Source organism: Mollisia scopiformis (genome assembly GCF_001500285.1).
Source record: "Mollisia scopiformis unplaced genomic scaffold LY89scaffold_11, whole genome shotgun sequence".
In the NCBI taxonomy this organism is placed as follows: domain Eukaryota; kingdom Fungi; phylum Ascomycota; class Leotiomycetes; order Helotiales; family Mollisiaceae; genus Mollisia; species Mollisia scopiformis.
In genome coordinates, this window is record NW_017263591.1 from 926,938 (window position 1) to 942,436 (window position 15,499).

Consider the following 15,499-nt stretch of genomic DNA (forward strand, 5'->3'; position numbering starts at 1 on the left):
ACCTCCTGACATTGTGGTGCTGAGTCAACACCCCCCTAAAACTAGCCATTCGTCATGGGAGACGAATAAACGGAACACTAATATAACAGAAACTTGAGCGAAATCCCACCTCGCCCTAAGTTCATCTCATAGGTTCAAAGTTCTCAAAGAGTGGAGAAGTTCTGGCGGTCCGCGTCCTTCATCAACGCAAGGTTGGCGGTCCGCAGCCACCCCCTGGCTCAACTTCGACCCTTTCGCAGGGCCTGCATGAATACTAAAGCTTATTTTCAATTGAGTCCACTGAGGGACCAACTTGGAATGCACATGATTCTGTACAATGCCGTCCCTTTCACAATTGCAGCATTTCCGGTATCCGACCCCGCATTTTGGCGCATGCATATAAAAGTCTCCAAGCCAGGTATAACTCCATTATGGCCTTTATCTTCGCTCATATCCTTCTCGTCTTTACACTTCGCTCCCAAGCATTTTGTTTACTAGGCTTTTTAACGTCGCTAAGATGCTCGGCAAAATAATCCTCGAAGAAGCCTTCGCTCTTCCTCGCTTGGAAGAGAAGACCCGATGGTGGGCAGGCATGTTCTCAACGGATCCAGAAACACATGTTCAAGAAATCCAAGACCTCAACGATCTCCGCATCAAACATGCCGATAAACACGGTGTCGGCTACCAGATCTTATCTTACACTACTCCAGGTGTTCAAGATATTTGGGACCAAAAGGAAGCACAGGCTTTGGCTCTGGAAATTAATGATTTTGTTGCTGAGAAGCTCAAGCAGTTTCCCGATCACCTGGGTGCTTTTGCGTGAGTGTTGCAACTTTTGGCTCGCTCAAAGCAGACTTAAGAAGGGGCAGTGTTGATTTGAAATTTTAGGACACTATCTATGCACGACCCTAAGGAAGCAGCAGCAGAACTTCGCCGTACAGTAACCGAATACGGTTTCAAAGGAGCCTTGGTGAACGACACCCAGCGATCTGGACCTGATGGTGACGACATGATTTTCTACGACAATCCAAAATGGGACGTGTTTTGGGAGACCTGTACAGAACTTGATGTGCCAGTCTACATCCATCCTCGCAATCCAACAGGAACCATTTATGAGAAGCTGTGGAAAGATCGGTCTTGGCTTGTTGGACCACCCCTATCCTTTGCACAAGGCGTTAGCTTGCACGTGCTGGGTATGGTCACGAATGGTGTTTTTGATCGGAACCCGAAGTTGCAGATTATCATTGGACACATGGGAGAGCATATCCCTTTTGATATGTGGAGAATCAAGTAAGTTTTGCATCCTCTCCTTCATCCTCCCAGAGCTAATAGGCGAAGCCATTGGTTCGAAGACCGCAAGAAGTTGTTAGGTTTAGATTGCAAGAAGACGATCCGTGAATATTTCAACGAGAATATCTGGATCACGACGTCTGGCCATTTCTCAACTACGACGTTGAACTTTTGTTTAGCGGAGGTTAGTTCGGATCGGATTTTGTTTTCGGTGGATTATCCCTTTGAGACTTTTGAAGATGGGTGTACTTGGTTTGATAATGCTGAGTTGAATACGAGGGATAGATTGAAAATTGGGAGGGAGAATGCTAAAAATTTGTTTAAGCTTGAGGAGTACAAGGATAGTGATGCGAAGGTTATTTGAGGGTGTTAGTTTGACAATTCATTCTCAGTCTATGGCCTTCTGTTTTCACCTTTTTCTGTGGACTATAGAAGTAGCTTGAGCATGAATTGGTGTTATGTTCAGATCGAATATTGGGTTCATTATATTCAGAGTTTGAGTTAGGTTCGAGAGATCGACAACTCGCTCTCTACCCACGTTCATCATCGCTCGAACGAGTTATAGACAACGCTGTATTTCAGGGTCTGTACTGATATAGTGCATTGCGAGAAGGCTCAGCACCTTTGGACTGTTCAAAGCGGGACCCGTTGATAACTTTCCATGAATCTCCCTATTCACACCTCTCTAATCCCAAATGCAAACATCTCATTCGAAGATACCGAGTTCTTATCTCTCATCTTCTCAGCAGTTTCTATACCGGCAACGGGCAACCTGTATTCAAATTTCTTCCCTGCGCCAGGTTGCCTTCCATCTGGCAGTGGATGCGGGTAAGGTAGGTATTCAGGCAAAAGTCCGAGCTGCGCTAATACAGTTCCCTGATCCCACGCAATGTGTTCATGATAGAGACGGTCCCCTCTTATGTTGACGACAGCCATGAAGGGAATCTCTACGCGCTTGTTTGTGGCAGGTATTCCTGGTATCCTGGAACAAATATTAGCGAATGAACACCGAAGAAGGGAAGTTTTGAGCGTACAGCCAGTCGACTTCTGTCTGATGCGTGAACTTGAAGATAAATTCGTCAACAATTCGATCAACACCAATTGTCCTACTGATAAGTTCCAGCTCCGTATCCTCTGGATTTTTGAAGATGAAATGATGCGCGTAAAAGCTTGTCAGATTCTCTCTTCCAATGCCACCAGTTATCTGCGCAGAACATTATTAAAATTCAATAGTGTAGGTTCAGGAAGAGCTTACAGTGGGTATATGATTGACATAAGGCTCATCAACCATAGTCGCCATGGTATGTTCCACACTCCGATTCTCAAATTCAAAATACGTATGCTCATCCCAAATTACCTCTAAGTCAAAGAATGGTCCATTCATATGCTTCTTCAAGAAAGTGAGATTGCGAGTATGAGATACTGCTTCAGCTGAATAGTTGAAATGGTCTTGAAATGGCGTCGCAAACAAATAGCTGCTGACTTGAGGGTTCTCGTAGTCGGTGAGCTGAGGACTTCGAGTTGCCTTAAATTTCCCAGCAACGTGTCGGATGAGAGGTAAATGACTTGGCTCAAGAGACGAAACTTCAGACGCAGAAGCGTAAAGAATTGCTGCTACTATCTCTTTGAAGGAATGGAGCTTGGATGCCACTTGATTCCACAGCTTGGGCTCGTAGGCTATTCTTTCGTGTTAGCCATATGCTCTCCGAAAGACGTTCTTGGGTGATCATAACTTACCTACAAGCCCGACCACTCCTTTTGGCTCACACTTCTCACATTCTGAAAGAGCAGAAACTGCTCTCTCTAGGAGTTCTTCAGCCTTCCCATTCTGAAGCGCATTCTCTTGGATCTCGACAACAGAATATCCTTCCTCCGCCCACTTTCTCAGAAGCGATGGCACACCTTGCTTGATGGCTAAGTTATCTTTTGAATCTGAAGTCAGGATGATCAAGCCTGGTCCAGATCCTTGCCGGGATAATGGAGACAACAGAGAAACTCGTGAAGACACTTTTGTTAAGCGAGGAGTCGGCAAGGGCGTGGGCGCTTTGCTTGTATCAATGTCCAATGTCATCTTTGCGTAGTTTTGTCGAGGTAATTAAATTTCAGAGAGTTGAGAGTTAACGTCTAGGGGTTGCAAAGGTGGAGGAACTTTAGAGACACGTGATACCGAGAATATGAAAATGTATCTAGGTATATGTCGGAGGCGAGCGAGCCTGATGATCTCCCTTTTCTGGGGAGTAATTTTGAGATCTAGCTCCAAGGTGAGGTCTGATTGAGAGTCAAAGTCACAGCAAGTGGCGATCTACTAGAATCCAAAGTTAGGTGTCGGGTAAGTACCCAGTCGTTATCTCCAAAATCGTACATGTCGGTATCGCTGTCGGAAGTGGGCGACGGCACTAATAATCGTCTTCAGAGAGAGTCACCAATGTAGTGTTATCAGAAACCCACAATAATAAACTGAACGAATTGCTTCCGGGTCCGCCCCGCCTCCGCCATATGACGACGATTCCGACAGCTCAACTCCCGACATAACACTCACTTGTGACTGCTACATCACATGCATATCATGAGCTCTGCTTGTCTTTCGGAACCTAAATCCAATCCAATCTTTGAAATTCTTCCCTAATTTCCTCTCTCATTCTGTCGTAAAAAGTCCTGGAAAGTCAATTCCGAAATTCGACGCTTATTCGGCACAACAACAATGGCGCCTCCACTGGAAGATGTTAGACCAAAATTCGAACTCAAGAATCGAAGCTACATCGTGACTGGAGGAGCACAAGGCATCGGATTTGCCTGCGCTCGTGCCATTTGCGAAATGGGCAGCAATGTAGTCATCATGGATATCCAGGATCAGCCAGTCGAAGAATACAAAGGTTTATCCTCAAAATTCGGCGTTAGGACCGAATACATCAAGACAGATGTTACAATAAAGGAATCGCTAAACTCGTCATTCGCAAAAGCGATTGAGATACTGGGAAGTCTGGATGGGCTGGTCCCTTGTGCTGGAATTGCAATCGATAAACCATTCACGGAACAGACGTGGGCTGAGATGACAAGGATACAGGAATTGAATGTATGTATTTCGATCAAGATATCTAGGTAAAACTAATTATTTCTTTAGGTTCGTGGGGTATTCTTCTCAGTGCAGCTCGCAGCAAAGCAGATGCAAAAGCAAGGAGTTAATCGCCTCGCAATGCGCTCATGTGGCTATTCCAGGATACCGCATGGCAGCTTACAACGCTTCCAAAGGTGCTGTGAGGATGCTTGCTAAAGCACTTGCTGTAGAATTGGCCAAGTGGAAAATTCGTGTAAACACCATTTCTCCCGGATTCATCGATTTAGATATGACAAAGGCAGTACGGGACTTGAAAAACGCAATCGAGGGCGAGCAAATGTGGAAATCACCACCATTGAAACGAATTGGGACGCAGAATGATTTGACAGGAGCTATCATTTATCTGTTGAGTGATGCAAGCAGCTACACTACTGCGGTTGATATCCCTATCGATGGCGGGGTTCAAGCTGGAAGGATCTATGTAGAAAATTAGGGCCTCCAAGGCGAATGGAGGACGAAAGATAATGGCCTCGGCTCAGGACGTGAATCAATGAAGTTCCTCAAGTCAATAATCCTCCGCCAGCTTTTTCTCGTCGTGTTCTGCTCTCATGCTTCCAGAATGTGACGCAGACAAGTTTATCGTCACGGGGGCAGCCAACTTATCTTTGGCATCTGTCTCCAGTCTTTGCAAATGGTCTCTTGCCTCATTCACCGCGCCATACATAGCCTTGTGCTCTCGCTCTTCCGCATCGTGAGCCACCTGCTCCGCCGTGTGTGCTCTTTGTCCAATTTCGGCTGCTAGATCTTTGACTTTATCTCCAAACATATGCTCCATGCGTTCCGCTCGACTTGCATATTCCTTGACCTCCCTACTTGCGCCCTCGGTAAAATCATCTTTGCGTGTCTGCAGTTCTTTTCCAACGTCTCGAGCCTCTTGCGCGTAGTGTGTGATCTCCGAAGCTAAATTCTTCACTCTACTGCCAAATCCAGCTTCGATTTCCTTGCCTTTTTCGGTCAGGCTATTCATTCGTGGTAGTGAAACGCTCGGGAATTTGTATGATGGGGTGGGATCAGCTTGCATAGCAGGCCTTCGTGCCGAGCTGTGTCCAGCAAAGCGATCTGGTTGGCTAGCTTCCAAATCAAGCTTCACCTCCTCGTACATGGACTCGACAATTGCTACAACGCCATATACGTCCAGATCGCAAGTTGGTCGACTGAAGTCTCGTTCCCGTTGTTCGATAAACTCGCGTACTCGCTTCCACTCAGTCTGATAGTATTTGAATCGATTTGGCAGACCTGACCCCTTGAGAAAAGTCAAAATTCCCGCGATGACAGTATTGATAGCACCGAAAACCGTGACTGCTCCTCGACTGCCTCCAGCTGCTCCCAGAGCTGTCAATGCTGCTGCGACCACAATTTGCAGACCCAAGCAACCATTGATCAAATATGAGAAGTACTTGAAGCCAGCTTTTGCATCCCCCTCATTGTGCACAACGCGTGCATATATACCCAAATTTGGGGCGGGACGGCCTCCAGACGAGAAGAAAGAGTCGCTGTGCGACATGGACGGGTGTGATATGATACCTGTGAGGTGACGGAAAAGGTTCAAATTGTCGCTTGGATCAAGTTCAGGCCTGCCGTAAGCATCGACCTGAGCTCGTGGTAGCCGAGGAATTGGTCTGTCAGACCTTCCGTACTCATCCATTCTGCCATCCTCGACATCGCTCGAGTTCGTTGGGTTGTTGTGCTTGCGTGGAAAGACCATTTGGAATATACTTTTGGATTTTCGGAGAAAACTCATTTCGTTGTGAAGGCACTGACTGAAATCAGGCCAAATTCCTTCACTTACGGACAAAAAAGAGAGCGATGAAATGAGGACGAAGAGGTTGAAAACAGTTAAAAGATCATCGTCAAGATAACAGCTGAACACGGTGTACCGAACAAAGAAGATCACGCATGCAGCTTGCAGATATTTCTTAACCGAATCTCGGAAAGCTCGAATGGAATCCATGAGATTTGCATGCTTCGGAGGAATGCCCGCCTGTCAATGGTACATCCTGACGGGTGGCAGATCATCCCGCAGAGGATCATGAAGATCGCTAGTCCCTTGCGAGTTAAGACATTGTTCGGATGTTACACAGATTTCAGAAATAGTTTAGTGCCAAGAGACGAACCTATGATTGAAGATCTGTGATGTTCGAATCCTAGGACGTATACTGATATAGATCGACAGTCCGAGGTAGTTTCCAGTTACGATTTTCGCGGTGCTATCAAATCATCGGAGAAGAATGATAAATCATCCTGGTCTCTCCTGCAGCCGCATCGAAAAGAGACATGCTAAGCGAGAACTCAGCTCGGCTCAGGACCACCACGACGGGTATCTCCGAAAGTTGCTTTACCAATTAGATTTTGGTCGTTGATTGAGTATAAACAAGGCCAACTTATGTATCCGGTTCTCAGATTCAAAAAATTACTGCCCACTGGTTTATGAAGTTTTCATTGTCAGATGTGTAAGCACAATTCTGTCTACCAGTCGTATCCTTCTCTGACGATTGTGCCATGGTGTTATGAATTACTTAAGCTAAATTGATCCACTTGTTCTCAATCTGCTGTTTGAGAAAACTCATTCTCTCTATCAATTCTTGATAAAGACATCTACCATTCTCAGCTTCATGTACTTCAAGATGTTGGTAAAATTTACTCCCATGTACTTCTCCAGGCCCTGTTGCCGAAGAATCCGATCAAGCAATCAAACAATAACTACCAGGAAGGTTTATTGAAGTGCGCTGTGGTAAATAAGGTTAGCTCCCTTATCTCTGCCTCAGTGACCAAGTAACCCTAGCCGCTTCTTTCTCTGAACCCTTCGAGAAACTATGAAATCCAGCTCTCGATAGCTATTCGACACCTTCACTGGCGTCCTCTTGCACAGCGTTGTTCGCTGGTTTTCTTTCTCTTGCTTCAGCCGGAAAGTCCTGGATCTGACATGATTCGATTTTCTGTCTCCTCATTGCTCGGTACCCGTTTCCATGCATCCCTCCTTCTCCATCCTCGCGCTTGATGACAAAGCGTTTGACACCTACTGGAATTTGGTCCCCCATCCAAAGCCTCGACCGATTGAAGAAAAATAAATTCGTCTATTGCTTTCTTCCCTCTGACAGGTGGTATTAGCGCTCGCGCCATTCGTCTAAGAAGCTTGTGCTCGGATTGTATATAGCAGGTTTCGCTCGTGTTGCACGATATAAAAAAATACGAAAAATCTAAATTGTTTTATTCTTGCTCTACAAAGCCTTTCATACCAATCACCTACTCAGCAGATACACCACAGACCAAAAGTCCATCATAGATTATCGTCGTCCACCTCACGTACCCGAGTCACATGACTCTTCCGAGAGGCTTACCTAGAGGCTACCGCTGCCGAGCCAGAATACCTAGGTGCCTACTGGACTTAGATACTTATCACAAAAGCTAGCTAGGTAACGTGCGTTCATAGCAGCAGATCGTGAGAACGCAGTCCTCAGCCACTTCTCTCGCTTATATCTTCCTTAGACAATACTCTCCCCTACGATACTAGCCGTTAGGACAGACTTCTGCACAGCACGAGTACTCATTGCCGAATTTCGGCGTGTGGAGAAGAAATACAAGGATGCATCTCAAAAAAGGCTAACCCTCGGGAAACGTGGAGAAGCTGGGAAAGCTTTGAATGAGGGGAGCGCTAGATCCAGGCACGGTTACGGTGGCTCGCTGGAACGACGTACTACACCCACAATCTACCGAATTCTTTCTCTATAACATATTTTTTTAGATCTTTGAACTGCAAATTGGAAGACAATGGGTAATCTTCGAACGATGTGGGAAAGCTACTAACGAATGCGGTGGCTAGTGCTCCTACCGGGTTGACGGGGTTGTTTATTGCAAAGCTCTCAATTACATCAATTTCGTGTCTGGTCCTCCTCGGCGCTCCAAATCTATAGAAGTGTACCTTCTACAGGACTCTCCCTTCGTGGACATTCAAGCGGTGAGGGACGACGACTGTACCTGTCGGATAGTGGAGGAGTGCCGGGTAGATCTCGGAATGCGGGGAAAACTGGGGAACAATCTGGAGATCCCTGTAGCTTTTGGTTGACAGCAGCTGGTTTTTTTGAGGGGCCAATACTGTGATGAAATATGTTATATATAACATATGCATATGATATGTTTTTCTTTTCGAAGTTCTATCTGGTACTTCACTTCATCAGTTCTTTCTGTCGCTTCCCAACTCGACCTCGAAGTCACTTTATCCGCAAAGAACTGTCTTGAGCTTTACTTTAGCGACTTTCTATATTCGAGTGCAAACATGCAAGTAATCACGGCAGCAGCCTTGGTCCTCGCGGTCGTGGCGTCCGCAATGCCTGCAATGTCGAACAATCACCAGTCGACCCCACGCATGTCAAGCAGCGACACGTCCAACAGCAACTGCTCCAGCTCCCGACAATGCATGACCAACATGGTCACCAAGATCTTGGATTCAATGGTAGCGCACAACCCAGACACCCTGCCTCTAGCAATGATTTATAGGGCCACTGAAAACTCTCACCCGGCAGCCCTCGGCATGATGACTTCCTGGCGTACCATCACCAAGGCCGGCCCGCCCAGCCTGCTTGCAATCGACACTACCAACGGCACAGCGTACTTCGCTCTAGATATCAGCGAAGGCAACGACGCTATTCAAAACGTCCTTCGAGGCCGAGTCAAAGTGGTTGGCCAGAATATCACTGAGCTCGAGCTTTTCATCAACCGCTTCCGTGGCGACCACGGCTTCTCCTTCTCGTCCCAGGAACTTCCATCCAACTACAAAGACTTGATGAACCCCCCAGCGAACCGAACAAAGCCCAGCCGGGCAGACTTAGAGGCCATCAGCGCTGCCCTCTTCGCCAACTCTAGCAACCCGGCTAGCAACACCTCAGTCACTGTCGCCGACGACTGCCAGTTCACCGAATTAGGCTGGCGGGTCATCGATACTGGGAACTATGGAAACGCTTCCTCGAGCCCTCTCGACTGTACTTGGCCCACCGATCACCCTACTGACCCCAACGCCCGGATTAACCTTGTCATCGACGAGGAGATGGGCTTTGTTATCACCAGCGGTGTTGTTCCCGGTAAAGTCTTCCCCTACGCAAATATCACCGAGTCCGCTTTCATTCCGGACACCTTGACTGCGGCCCAGGAAGCTCAGCAGGCTTGGATGGACCAGATGATCGAGTTGGGCACGATTCCCATGCTGGAGCCCACTGGTGCTACTGGTGACACTCTAGAATTGCTCCAGCTCTATAATGATGAGCTTCAGGCTATGCAGATTAATGTCTACTTGAGCGGTCCGGGTATGACGTCTCCTTGGTTGTCGTAGATAGAAAGTTTGTGGGGCGCCGCGGCTTGAATAGACATCAGTTATGGTGCCACTCGTCTCTCATAGATGTCCGGTACTCCTAGTGGTTGCAGCATAATGAGTCAGCGCCATGAATGATCAAGAGACTTTTTTTTGTTTTTTCACCATAAAGTTAATGTAAAGGATGAAATCTTGGGAACACCTATTTGAGTTAATGGAATCGTCCAGAGACTTTATGACTTGCAAGTCCTATGTATAATGTTAGGTCCAACACGAAAATACTCAGAATGGATAGATGTGTTCCAATCAAGAAACATAATATTCTAAGAGATAGGTGAGTGCATGACTGCGTCAAACGCATTTCATCGTGATCATCTCTTCAGCAGACACGCCAAGCGCCAAGGGCCCGTCATCAATGATCGTCGTCCTCCTCACATCTCTGGCTCCCATGCTCTCTGTGTACGGATTTGCACGATGCATCGATTGTCTATCATTTCATCAGCGCCATTTTGGATGACTTGAACAAAAACATCCTAGAGTAAGAAGTAGCCTACCTATTGTCCCACCATACCATATCTCCGTCGGAGAGCCATTCCATGCTAAACACGTACTTCAAATATCATTAGTACTCGCTCGAACAGCATCAAAGGAATGTCCTACTTTTAGCTGAGTACAGTGATCTATCAACTCCCAAATCAACTTCTGACTCTCTTCCAAAGACCACCCCACAACTCGCTTTGCATGCGCCGCAAGGAACAATGTCTTTCTTCCATCTGGAGCTACCTGAACAAGTCGATGATACGCAGGTGGCTTGGCTGCTAACTCGTGTGGGAGCGGATTACCGTACACTTCTGGGGACCCAAGCTTGCGAGAATGCCATAGACTGCCATGCAGTTAGTCGATGTCACTAAAATCAACTTGCGGATTGAAGCAAGGCTTACTCATGCTCGATGACCAAGTTTTCGAGGAAGTTTTTCTTAGCTTGAGGGAGCTCAGCATATGCGCGTCGGGTGTCGGCAAAGTGTGTCCATGATCCACCTGAGTTGGGCGTTTTGTGGGCAAGTAGAAGAGAGTATTTGGAGCGGTGTTGGTGATAAGAAGAGTCCTGTCTCAGGTGAGCTTCGTGCGCCATGACAAAATCCACAAGGAGCCCTAACGGTATGCCACAATGCATTACCAAGACTGTGATGCCAACGGCGACTATTCGGTCTGACTAGTGATCCATCTAGTTCGATGCTTGAAAAATCAAGCCGTCAGTGCATTTTCAATGCCACGTTATTTTTGACTCACTTGCCCACATCCCACAAAAATGGCTCTTTGACCCGATCTTTTTCTATACCATAGAAGAATGGATTTACTTCTAGCTTTTCGCCTAACTGTTGGGAGAACGCGATGTGTCTCGCATTATCAAGACCCGTCTTCCGGAAAATCAAAACTCCATACTTGTCTTGAAGTCCGATGAGCTTTGCACTATCAATCAGTATTCTAGGCGCCCAAAACCAAGAAGACAACTAACCTGCTTCACCACTTCAGGATCAATAGCATTATTCCACTCGATACCAGAGATTTCGGCTCCAAATGATGAGTTGTCAGACATGATCACGGGAGTGACGGTAAGCGAGCCATGTTGGAATGATTCGCTTGAGCCCCTGAGTTTGAGAACAGGCCCGCGTGCCGGGTAGGTAGTCTCGTAGATGGTGGTGAATGCATTTACCATATTTGCGTCTGTTTGAGGGAGTGCAGACCTCCTGAAATGTGCAATGGTAATATGGTATTGTTGTCACGAGAGATAACAGAATACCCCACCTTCGGCTTAGGAGCCGGTCAGGCCGACGTCTAACGGCCAAGCTCTCCCCGAAACGTTCAATAAGCTGAATAGCAGCAGTCTGTGATCTGACTTATTCGCGTAAGTTTTTGCGTTGAAGAAGAGGAAGTAATTACTTCGGAGGCTCTCACATCCCCTCCAATTCCTCCAATCATAACCTGACACCTTCAATCACAATGTCCCAATCAGAAACCATCCTCATAACCGCAGGATCATACCGCTTTCTTGGAATCCTAGAATCCTCCTCCGCACCCCAAACCTGCGCCCTCTTCCGCTCCCTACTCCCCTACACCCAAAAGCTAATCCACGTGCGCTGGTCAGGGGAAGGTCTCTGGATCCCGCTCGGCTACAACGCTACTAAATTCAACATCCCGTTTGAGAACCACACTTCTCATCCTGCACCTGGACAGATCTTACTTTATCCTGGGGGCATCAGTGAGACGGAGTTCCTGTGGGCGTATGGAGAAGTCAGTTTTGCGAGTAAGATGGGACAGTTGGCTGCGAATCATTTTTTGACGATTGTGGAGGGTGGGGAGAATTTGAGGAAGCTAGGAGAGAAGGTGTTGTGGGAGGGCGCGTTGGAGGTTAGTTTTGAGGCGGCAAATGAGGAGATGTGAGTCTTCCGTATTGTGTCAATCGATCCACTTGTGTACTAAATGTTGTTATAGGATCAGGGAATTCAGAAGTGAGGGTAACAGTGGGGAATGGAGAGTAGCAAAATTATGACTGAAACCGAGATGAAGAAATTTAAAGCTATCAAGCAGGCAATGAGACTTAATATGAAATTTTGATGTAGACACCATAGAGAGATACTCGGGTTCTCAAAATCGAGTCAGACATTTCACTGAGACTGAAAGTCTGATCTGTGTTTGCCCAGTGACGATCCATGTCATCATTCTACTCGTACAAATACCGTACGTGGAAACATCTTTACACCGTTCAGGCTCTTCTTCCCCATCTTGCTACAAAAAGTTTTGGGCAACTTTTCAACAAGCGTCCTAGAGTAAGTGAGAAGTCACAACGCTCTCAAATGTTGTCGGCCAGCCTCCTAAGAAGACCTTTTGCCTCATGCTATATCATCTATTCAGCACTGATCTCCACAAACAATTTTATCATGCACAACTTACCTCTTCAGGCATCTCCATCGATGATCCACTGACAAAGTCGAAGTCCTCGAACTTCACAACCTTGGTCTTGTGGTACAACTTATATCCGAAAAGCAAAACAAGAAAGAATGGTATGGGGAAGTATGTTGTGATGAATGACGAGGTATCAAATGTGTGGACTATTCTGTTAGTGATGGTCGACAGGAAGGTTTTGGAAAACATACTGAAACTAGTGAATCCTCCAAAGACGATCACCAGTAAGGCGACTGATAGTCCGTCTATTGAGTTTTAGATCTCGTATCGAAGTTTGGAATAAGAGAATCTTACAGTAACTCAGGTAAGGCTGCAGCGGTGCCTTGTATGGAAGCGTATTACGGTCAATTCCCTTGATTTTCAAACCTTTGTGCCAGTGGATGCTGGTCCAGAGGATACAAGCCCAAGAAATCATACCGCAAATCGCAGTCATATTTGAGACTATTCAAACTCGAATTAGTAATTCAAGTGACTCAAAAATCATCGAAACATACAATAGCCAAAGACAGTTCCTGCCTTCCCATGAGCAGCTGCCATGAACGAAAGCAACGAGAAAGCGGCACAGAACAGAACGCAGACCCAAGGAAGACCATCTGAACGGGTTTTCCCAAAGATCTTGGGTGCTTGACCACGAGCATATAAACCGTATAGTGTTCGTGACGAGACGAAGAGATCGGCGCAGCCGGCTGACCAAGCGCTGGTCAGAAGAGCAGCATTGATGATTGAGGGCAGTACGGAAATTCCTGCGTTCTGAATGAATGATATTAGTAGGACTGTCATAGATGGATGCGAAGACTAACTTTGATAGCGATGACGAACGGAGATTTGGCGGCCGTGGAAGCGAGGTTGAGAGAAGGATCAGTGGGCGAAACGAGCATTCCGATCTATGTATGTTAGTTCGTACGTTCAAGAGCCGAGGGCTAAAGAGCTCACGAGGAAAGCACTGCAGAGATAGACTTTCCAGTGTCAGATCATTTCAAACACCACACACGATGTCAACTTACAGAGAACAAGTCTAATCCACACGCTTTTGATTGCTCGTGGGACAGTTTTGCGAGGCTACAATCCAGTGAGTCAGCACGTATATCATAGGTTGAGATCAATATACTCATACATTAGCAGTCTCGGCTGCTGCAATGGCGGTAATCTCAGTTCCAATAAAAGCGAAAGCCGCACTGATCAAGACTAAGACACATATCAATCACACAAATTTCATTAGAGTTTCGTATATACTCACCACTGAAGAATCCCAAGAAACGACCCTTAGCACCGGCTATCCCGGAATACTGAACAAAGCCACCAGTTTCATTCCAGAACCGGAAGCCGATAGTCTCGTGATTGGGCCCACCTCCGGCAGTAATGATGATTCCCGTGAGAATGAGGCCAATGATAGTGATGACCTATCTCTACTTCAGCATGTAGAATCACATCAGACTTTTGATGACTGACTTTGATAGATCAGAACCAGAATTCCATCTCTCCAAAGACGCGAGTCCCTGCAAGATTGATTGCCCACTATGAGGGAGACGACGTCAGTCAAGGAGTACGGCTAGAATATGTTCACTTACAACAACGATCAACATCAGTCCGACCCACATGGCATTGTTACAGATACCCGTGGTGTAAGTTGAGCCAACTTGACCTGCTGGAGTCCAGTACGAAATGAGAACAGCAGCTGCTGAGATCTCTGCTGGAAGCACGACTGTGAGAACCTGGTGTCAGCAATGAGCTAACAAGTCCATGATCATTCACATACTAATGTAACTAAAAAATATCAGCATCTAGTCCTAGATGATGGAAGAAGCATGATTACTAACTTATACCAATAGAGGACACCCATAGCAAATCCCAATTCGGGAGCCACGAATCGACCAGCGAGAGCAAATTGACCGCCAGGCAAGGGGAACTGAGATACCATTTCTCCCAGCGCAACCTGTCACTAATCAACTCACTGCATTAAGTTCTGGGTCGGAACCATGGCTTACCATTACAGAGTATAGCAATGAAGCCATGATGCAGTATCCGATAAGCAAGCCACCAGGACCGCCATGCTCAAGATCACTGCCCGTGCCTAGGAAAAGGCCTGTTCCCTGTGATTTTGATCAGATTTTGATCTTCTACACGCAGGTAGGACTTACGATGACACCTCCGATAGCAATCATTTGCCTAAAACTAGTCAGCAGAGTCTGTTGAGAAGTCTTGCATTTGACATACAAATGTCGAGGCTACACATAAAAATTGACATTAGCAATATAAGAGTCTGTAAGCGAGAGTATCTGACCTTCAATGAACGTTTAAGACCATCAGGACCAACAGTCCCTATAGTCTCATGGTCTGCAATCACATCAGGAATTCCACTGGCATCTTTCGTCCCATGTTTCTCTTCATGGTCATGTGACTGGACATATTTCAGAATCATCCCTCGAAGAAATGAGCAGGCAGCCTTACATGTTCGGACGACATCGTTCGAGAGACTTTTCGAAACTATGGATGAATCTAAAAAGATGATAGGCCCCGAAATCAGACACGAGTGGAGGAAAAGAGAAAAAAAGCAGATCATGAACGAAAAGGAAGACCCAGGAACCACATGACCAGGACCAACAACATCAAGCAACGTCAAATTCGGCTCAAAAATGCAATTGAAAAATTTGGTGGGTACGATAAGCCTTCCCCAAGAACCGTTGATAACGTTCGAGGGAGCTACCATAAACGGGCAACTTCATCCCACTCTTCTCAACTTGTCGAAGATCTGCTTCAAATAGCATGGGTTTTCACCAATAGTGGGAGATAAGAATTAAATTAACAAATCCTTCGCTTTGGACCCCAACGCTCAGGTTATCGGCATTTTC

The 15,499-nt window shown here is 46.4% G+C and overlaps 8 protein-coding genes across 8 annotated transcripts; 4 read left to right on the forward strand and 4 right to left on the reverse strand.

The window, feature by feature from the left end:
* Window positions 1-426: 426 nt before the first annotated feature.
* Window positions 427-1,822, forward strand: LY89DRAFT_781776 (2,3-dihydroxybenzoic acid decarboxylase). The gene is made up of 3 exons (XM_018222512.1): window positions 427-798; window positions 868-1,269; window positions 1,318-1,822. The coding sequence occupies exons 1-3, from the start codon at window positions 497-499 to the stop codon at window positions 1,631-1,633; spliced, it is 1,020 nt and encodes a 339-aa protein (XP_018071954.1). The 5' UTR covers window positions 427-496; the 3' UTR covers window positions 1,634-1,822.
* LY89DRAFT_684606 (NTF2-like protein) lies at window positions 1,744-3,576 on the reverse strand. Its single transcript, XM_018214915.1, has 4 exons — window positions 3,007-3,576; window positions 2,525-2,946; window positions 2,304-2,473; window positions 1,744-2,251 (listed from the first exon to the last, which is right to left on the reverse strand). The coding sequence occupies exons 1-4, from the start codon at window positions 3,338-3,340 to the stop codon at window positions 1,945-1,947; spliced, it is 1,233 nt and encodes a 410-aa protein (XP_018071955.1). The 5' UTR covers window positions 3,341-3,576; the 3' UTR covers window positions 1,744-1,944.
* A 394-nt stretch (window positions 3,577-3,970) lies between these two features.
* LY89DRAFT_696958 (NAD(P)-binding protein) lies at window positions 3,971-4,817 on the forward strand (the record flags this gene model as incomplete). Its single annotated transcript, XM_018216870.1, has 3 exons — window positions 3,971-4,342; window positions 4,391-4,411; window positions 4,446-4,817. 3 exons carry the CDS (start codon window positions 3,971-3,973, stop codon window positions 4,815-4,817), a joined length of 765 nt encoding a protein of 254 aa, XP_018071956.1.
* A 630-nt stretch (window positions 4,818-5,447) lies between these two features.
* LY89DRAFT_584513 (uncharacterized protein) lies at window positions 5,448-5,888 on the reverse strand (the record flags this gene model as incomplete). Its single annotated transcript, XM_018209267.1, has 1 exon — window positions 5,448-5,888. A coding segment is annotated over one exon (441 nt), but the record flags the coding sequence as incomplete, so codon positions are not given.
* Window positions 5,889-8,669: 2,781 nt separating this feature from the next.
* Window positions 8,670-9,952, forward strand: LY89DRAFT_615795 (uncharacterized protein). Its single transcript, XM_018210738.1, has one exon. It carries the CDS (start codon window positions 8,709-8,711, stop codon window positions 9,705-9,707), a length of 999 nt encoding a protein of 332 aa, XP_018071958.1. The 5' UTR covers window positions 8,670-8,708; the 3' UTR covers window positions 9,708-9,952.
* On the reverse strand, window positions 9,873-11,442 carry LY89DRAFT_58197 (putative alpha-ketoglutarate-dependent 2,4-dichlorophenoxyacetate dioxygenase). Its single transcript, XM_018209137.1, has 7 exons — window positions 11,203-11,442; window positions 10,977-11,149; window positions 10,844-10,922; window positions 10,628-10,791; window positions 10,347-10,569; window positions 10,241-10,296; window positions 9,873-10,173 (listed from the first exon to the last, which is right to left on the reverse strand). The coding sequence occupies exons 1-7, from the start codon at window positions 11,401-11,403 to the stop codon at window positions 10,038-10,040; spliced, it is 1,032 nt and encodes a 343-aa protein (XP_018071959.1). The 5' UTR covers window positions 11,404-11,442; the 3' UTR covers window positions 9,873-10,037.
* A 136-nt stretch (window positions 11,443-11,578) lies between these two features.
* LY89DRAFT_781782 (uncharacterized protein) lies at window positions 11,579-12,353 on the forward strand. The gene is made up of 2 exons (XM_018222513.1): window positions 11,579-12,124; window positions 12,180-12,353. Exons 1-2 carry the CDS (start codon window positions 11,688-11,690, stop codon window positions 12,235-12,237), a joined length of 495 nt encoding a protein of 164 aa, XP_018071960.1. The 5' UTR covers window positions 11,579-11,687; the 3' UTR covers window positions 12,238-12,353.
* LY89DRAFT_707099 (uncharacterized protein) lies at window positions 12,284-15,463 on the reverse strand. Its single transcript, XM_018217575.1, has 18 exons — window positions 15,099-15,463; window positions 14,932-15,048; window positions 14,865-14,875; window positions 14,789-14,816; window positions 14,636-14,740; window positions 14,468-14,583; window positions 14,407-14,414; window positions 14,219-14,352; window positions 13,888-14,050; window positions 13,765-13,835; window positions 13,655-13,709; window positions 13,584-13,606; window positions 13,451-13,534; window positions 13,145-13,400; window positions 12,945-13,091; window positions 12,842-12,895; window positions 12,639-12,796; window positions 12,284-12,582 (listed from the first exon to the last, which is right to left on the reverse strand). Exons 1-18 carry the CDS (start codon window positions 15,111-15,113, stop codon window positions 12,538-12,540), a joined length of 1,590 nt encoding a protein of 529 aa, XP_018071961.1. The 5' UTR covers window positions 15,114-15,463; the 3' UTR covers window positions 12,284-12,537.
* Between the last annotated feature and the right edge of the window lie 36 nt (window positions 15,464-15,499).

Excerpts from the sequence above, each read along its gene's own strand:
- LY89DRAFT_781776 (XM_018222512.1), top strand. The coding sequence starts at position 497 with ATGCTCGGCAAAATAATCCTCGAAGAAGCCTTCGCTCTTCCTCGCTTG. Across the intron at positions 799-867 it reads GATCACCTGGGTGCTTTTGC|GACACTATCTATGCACGACC; the intron begins GTGAGTGTTGCA and ends TTGAAATTTTAG. Across the intron at positions 1,270-1,317 it reads TTTGATATGTGGAGAATCAA|CCATTGGTTCGAAGACCGCA; the intron begins GTAAGTTTTGCA and ends TAATAGGCGAAG.
- LY89DRAFT_684606 (XM_018214915.1), bottom strand. The coding sequence starts at position 3,340 with ATGACATTGGACATTGATACAAGCAAAGCGCCCACGCCCTTGCCGACT. Across the intron at positions 2,947-3,006 it reads AGGAGTGGTCGGGCTTGTAG|CCTACGAGCCCAAGCTGTGG; the intron begins GTAAGTTATGAT and ends ACGAAAGAATAG. Across the intron at positions 2,474-2,524 it reads ATGTCAATCATATACCCACT|ATAACTGGTGGCATTGGAAG; the intron begins GTAAGCTCTTCC and ends TGTTCTGCGCAG.
- LY89DRAFT_615795 (XM_018210738.1), top strand. The coding sequence starts at position 8,709 with ATGCCTGCAATGTCGAACAATCACCAGTCGACCCCACGCATGTCAAGC.
- LY89DRAFT_58197 (XM_018209137.1), bottom strand. The coding sequence starts at position 11,403 with ATGGTAAATGCATTCACCACCATCTACGAGACTACCTACCCGGCACGC. Across the intron at positions 11,150-11,202 it reads ATCCTGAAGTGGTGAAGCAG|CTCATCGGACTTCAAGACAA; the intron begins GTTAGTTGTCTT and ends GATAGTGCAAAG. Across the intron at positions 10,923-10,976 it reads TTTTTGTGGGATGTGGGCAA|CATCGAACTAGATGGATCAC; the intron begins GTGAGTCAAAAA and ends TGATTTTTCAAG.
- LY89DRAFT_781782 (XM_018222513.1), top strand. The coding sequence starts at position 11,688 with ATGTCCCAATCAGAAACCATCCTCATAACCGCAGGATCATACCGCTTT. Across the intron at positions 12,125-12,179 it reads GAGGCGGCAAATGAGGAGAT|GATCAGGGAATTCAGAAGTG; the intron begins GTGAGTCTTCCG and ends ATGTTGTTATAG.
- LY89DRAFT_707099 (XM_018217575.1), bottom strand. Across the intron at positions 14,051-14,218 it reads GACTGATGTTGATCGTTGTT|GTCATCACTATCATTGGCCT; the intron begins GTAAGTGAACAT and ends AAGTAGAGATAG. Across the intron at positions 13,535-13,583 it reads ATCTCTGCAGTGCTTTCCTC|ATCGGAATGCTCGTTTCGCC; the intron begins GTGAGCTCTTTA and ends TAACATACATAG.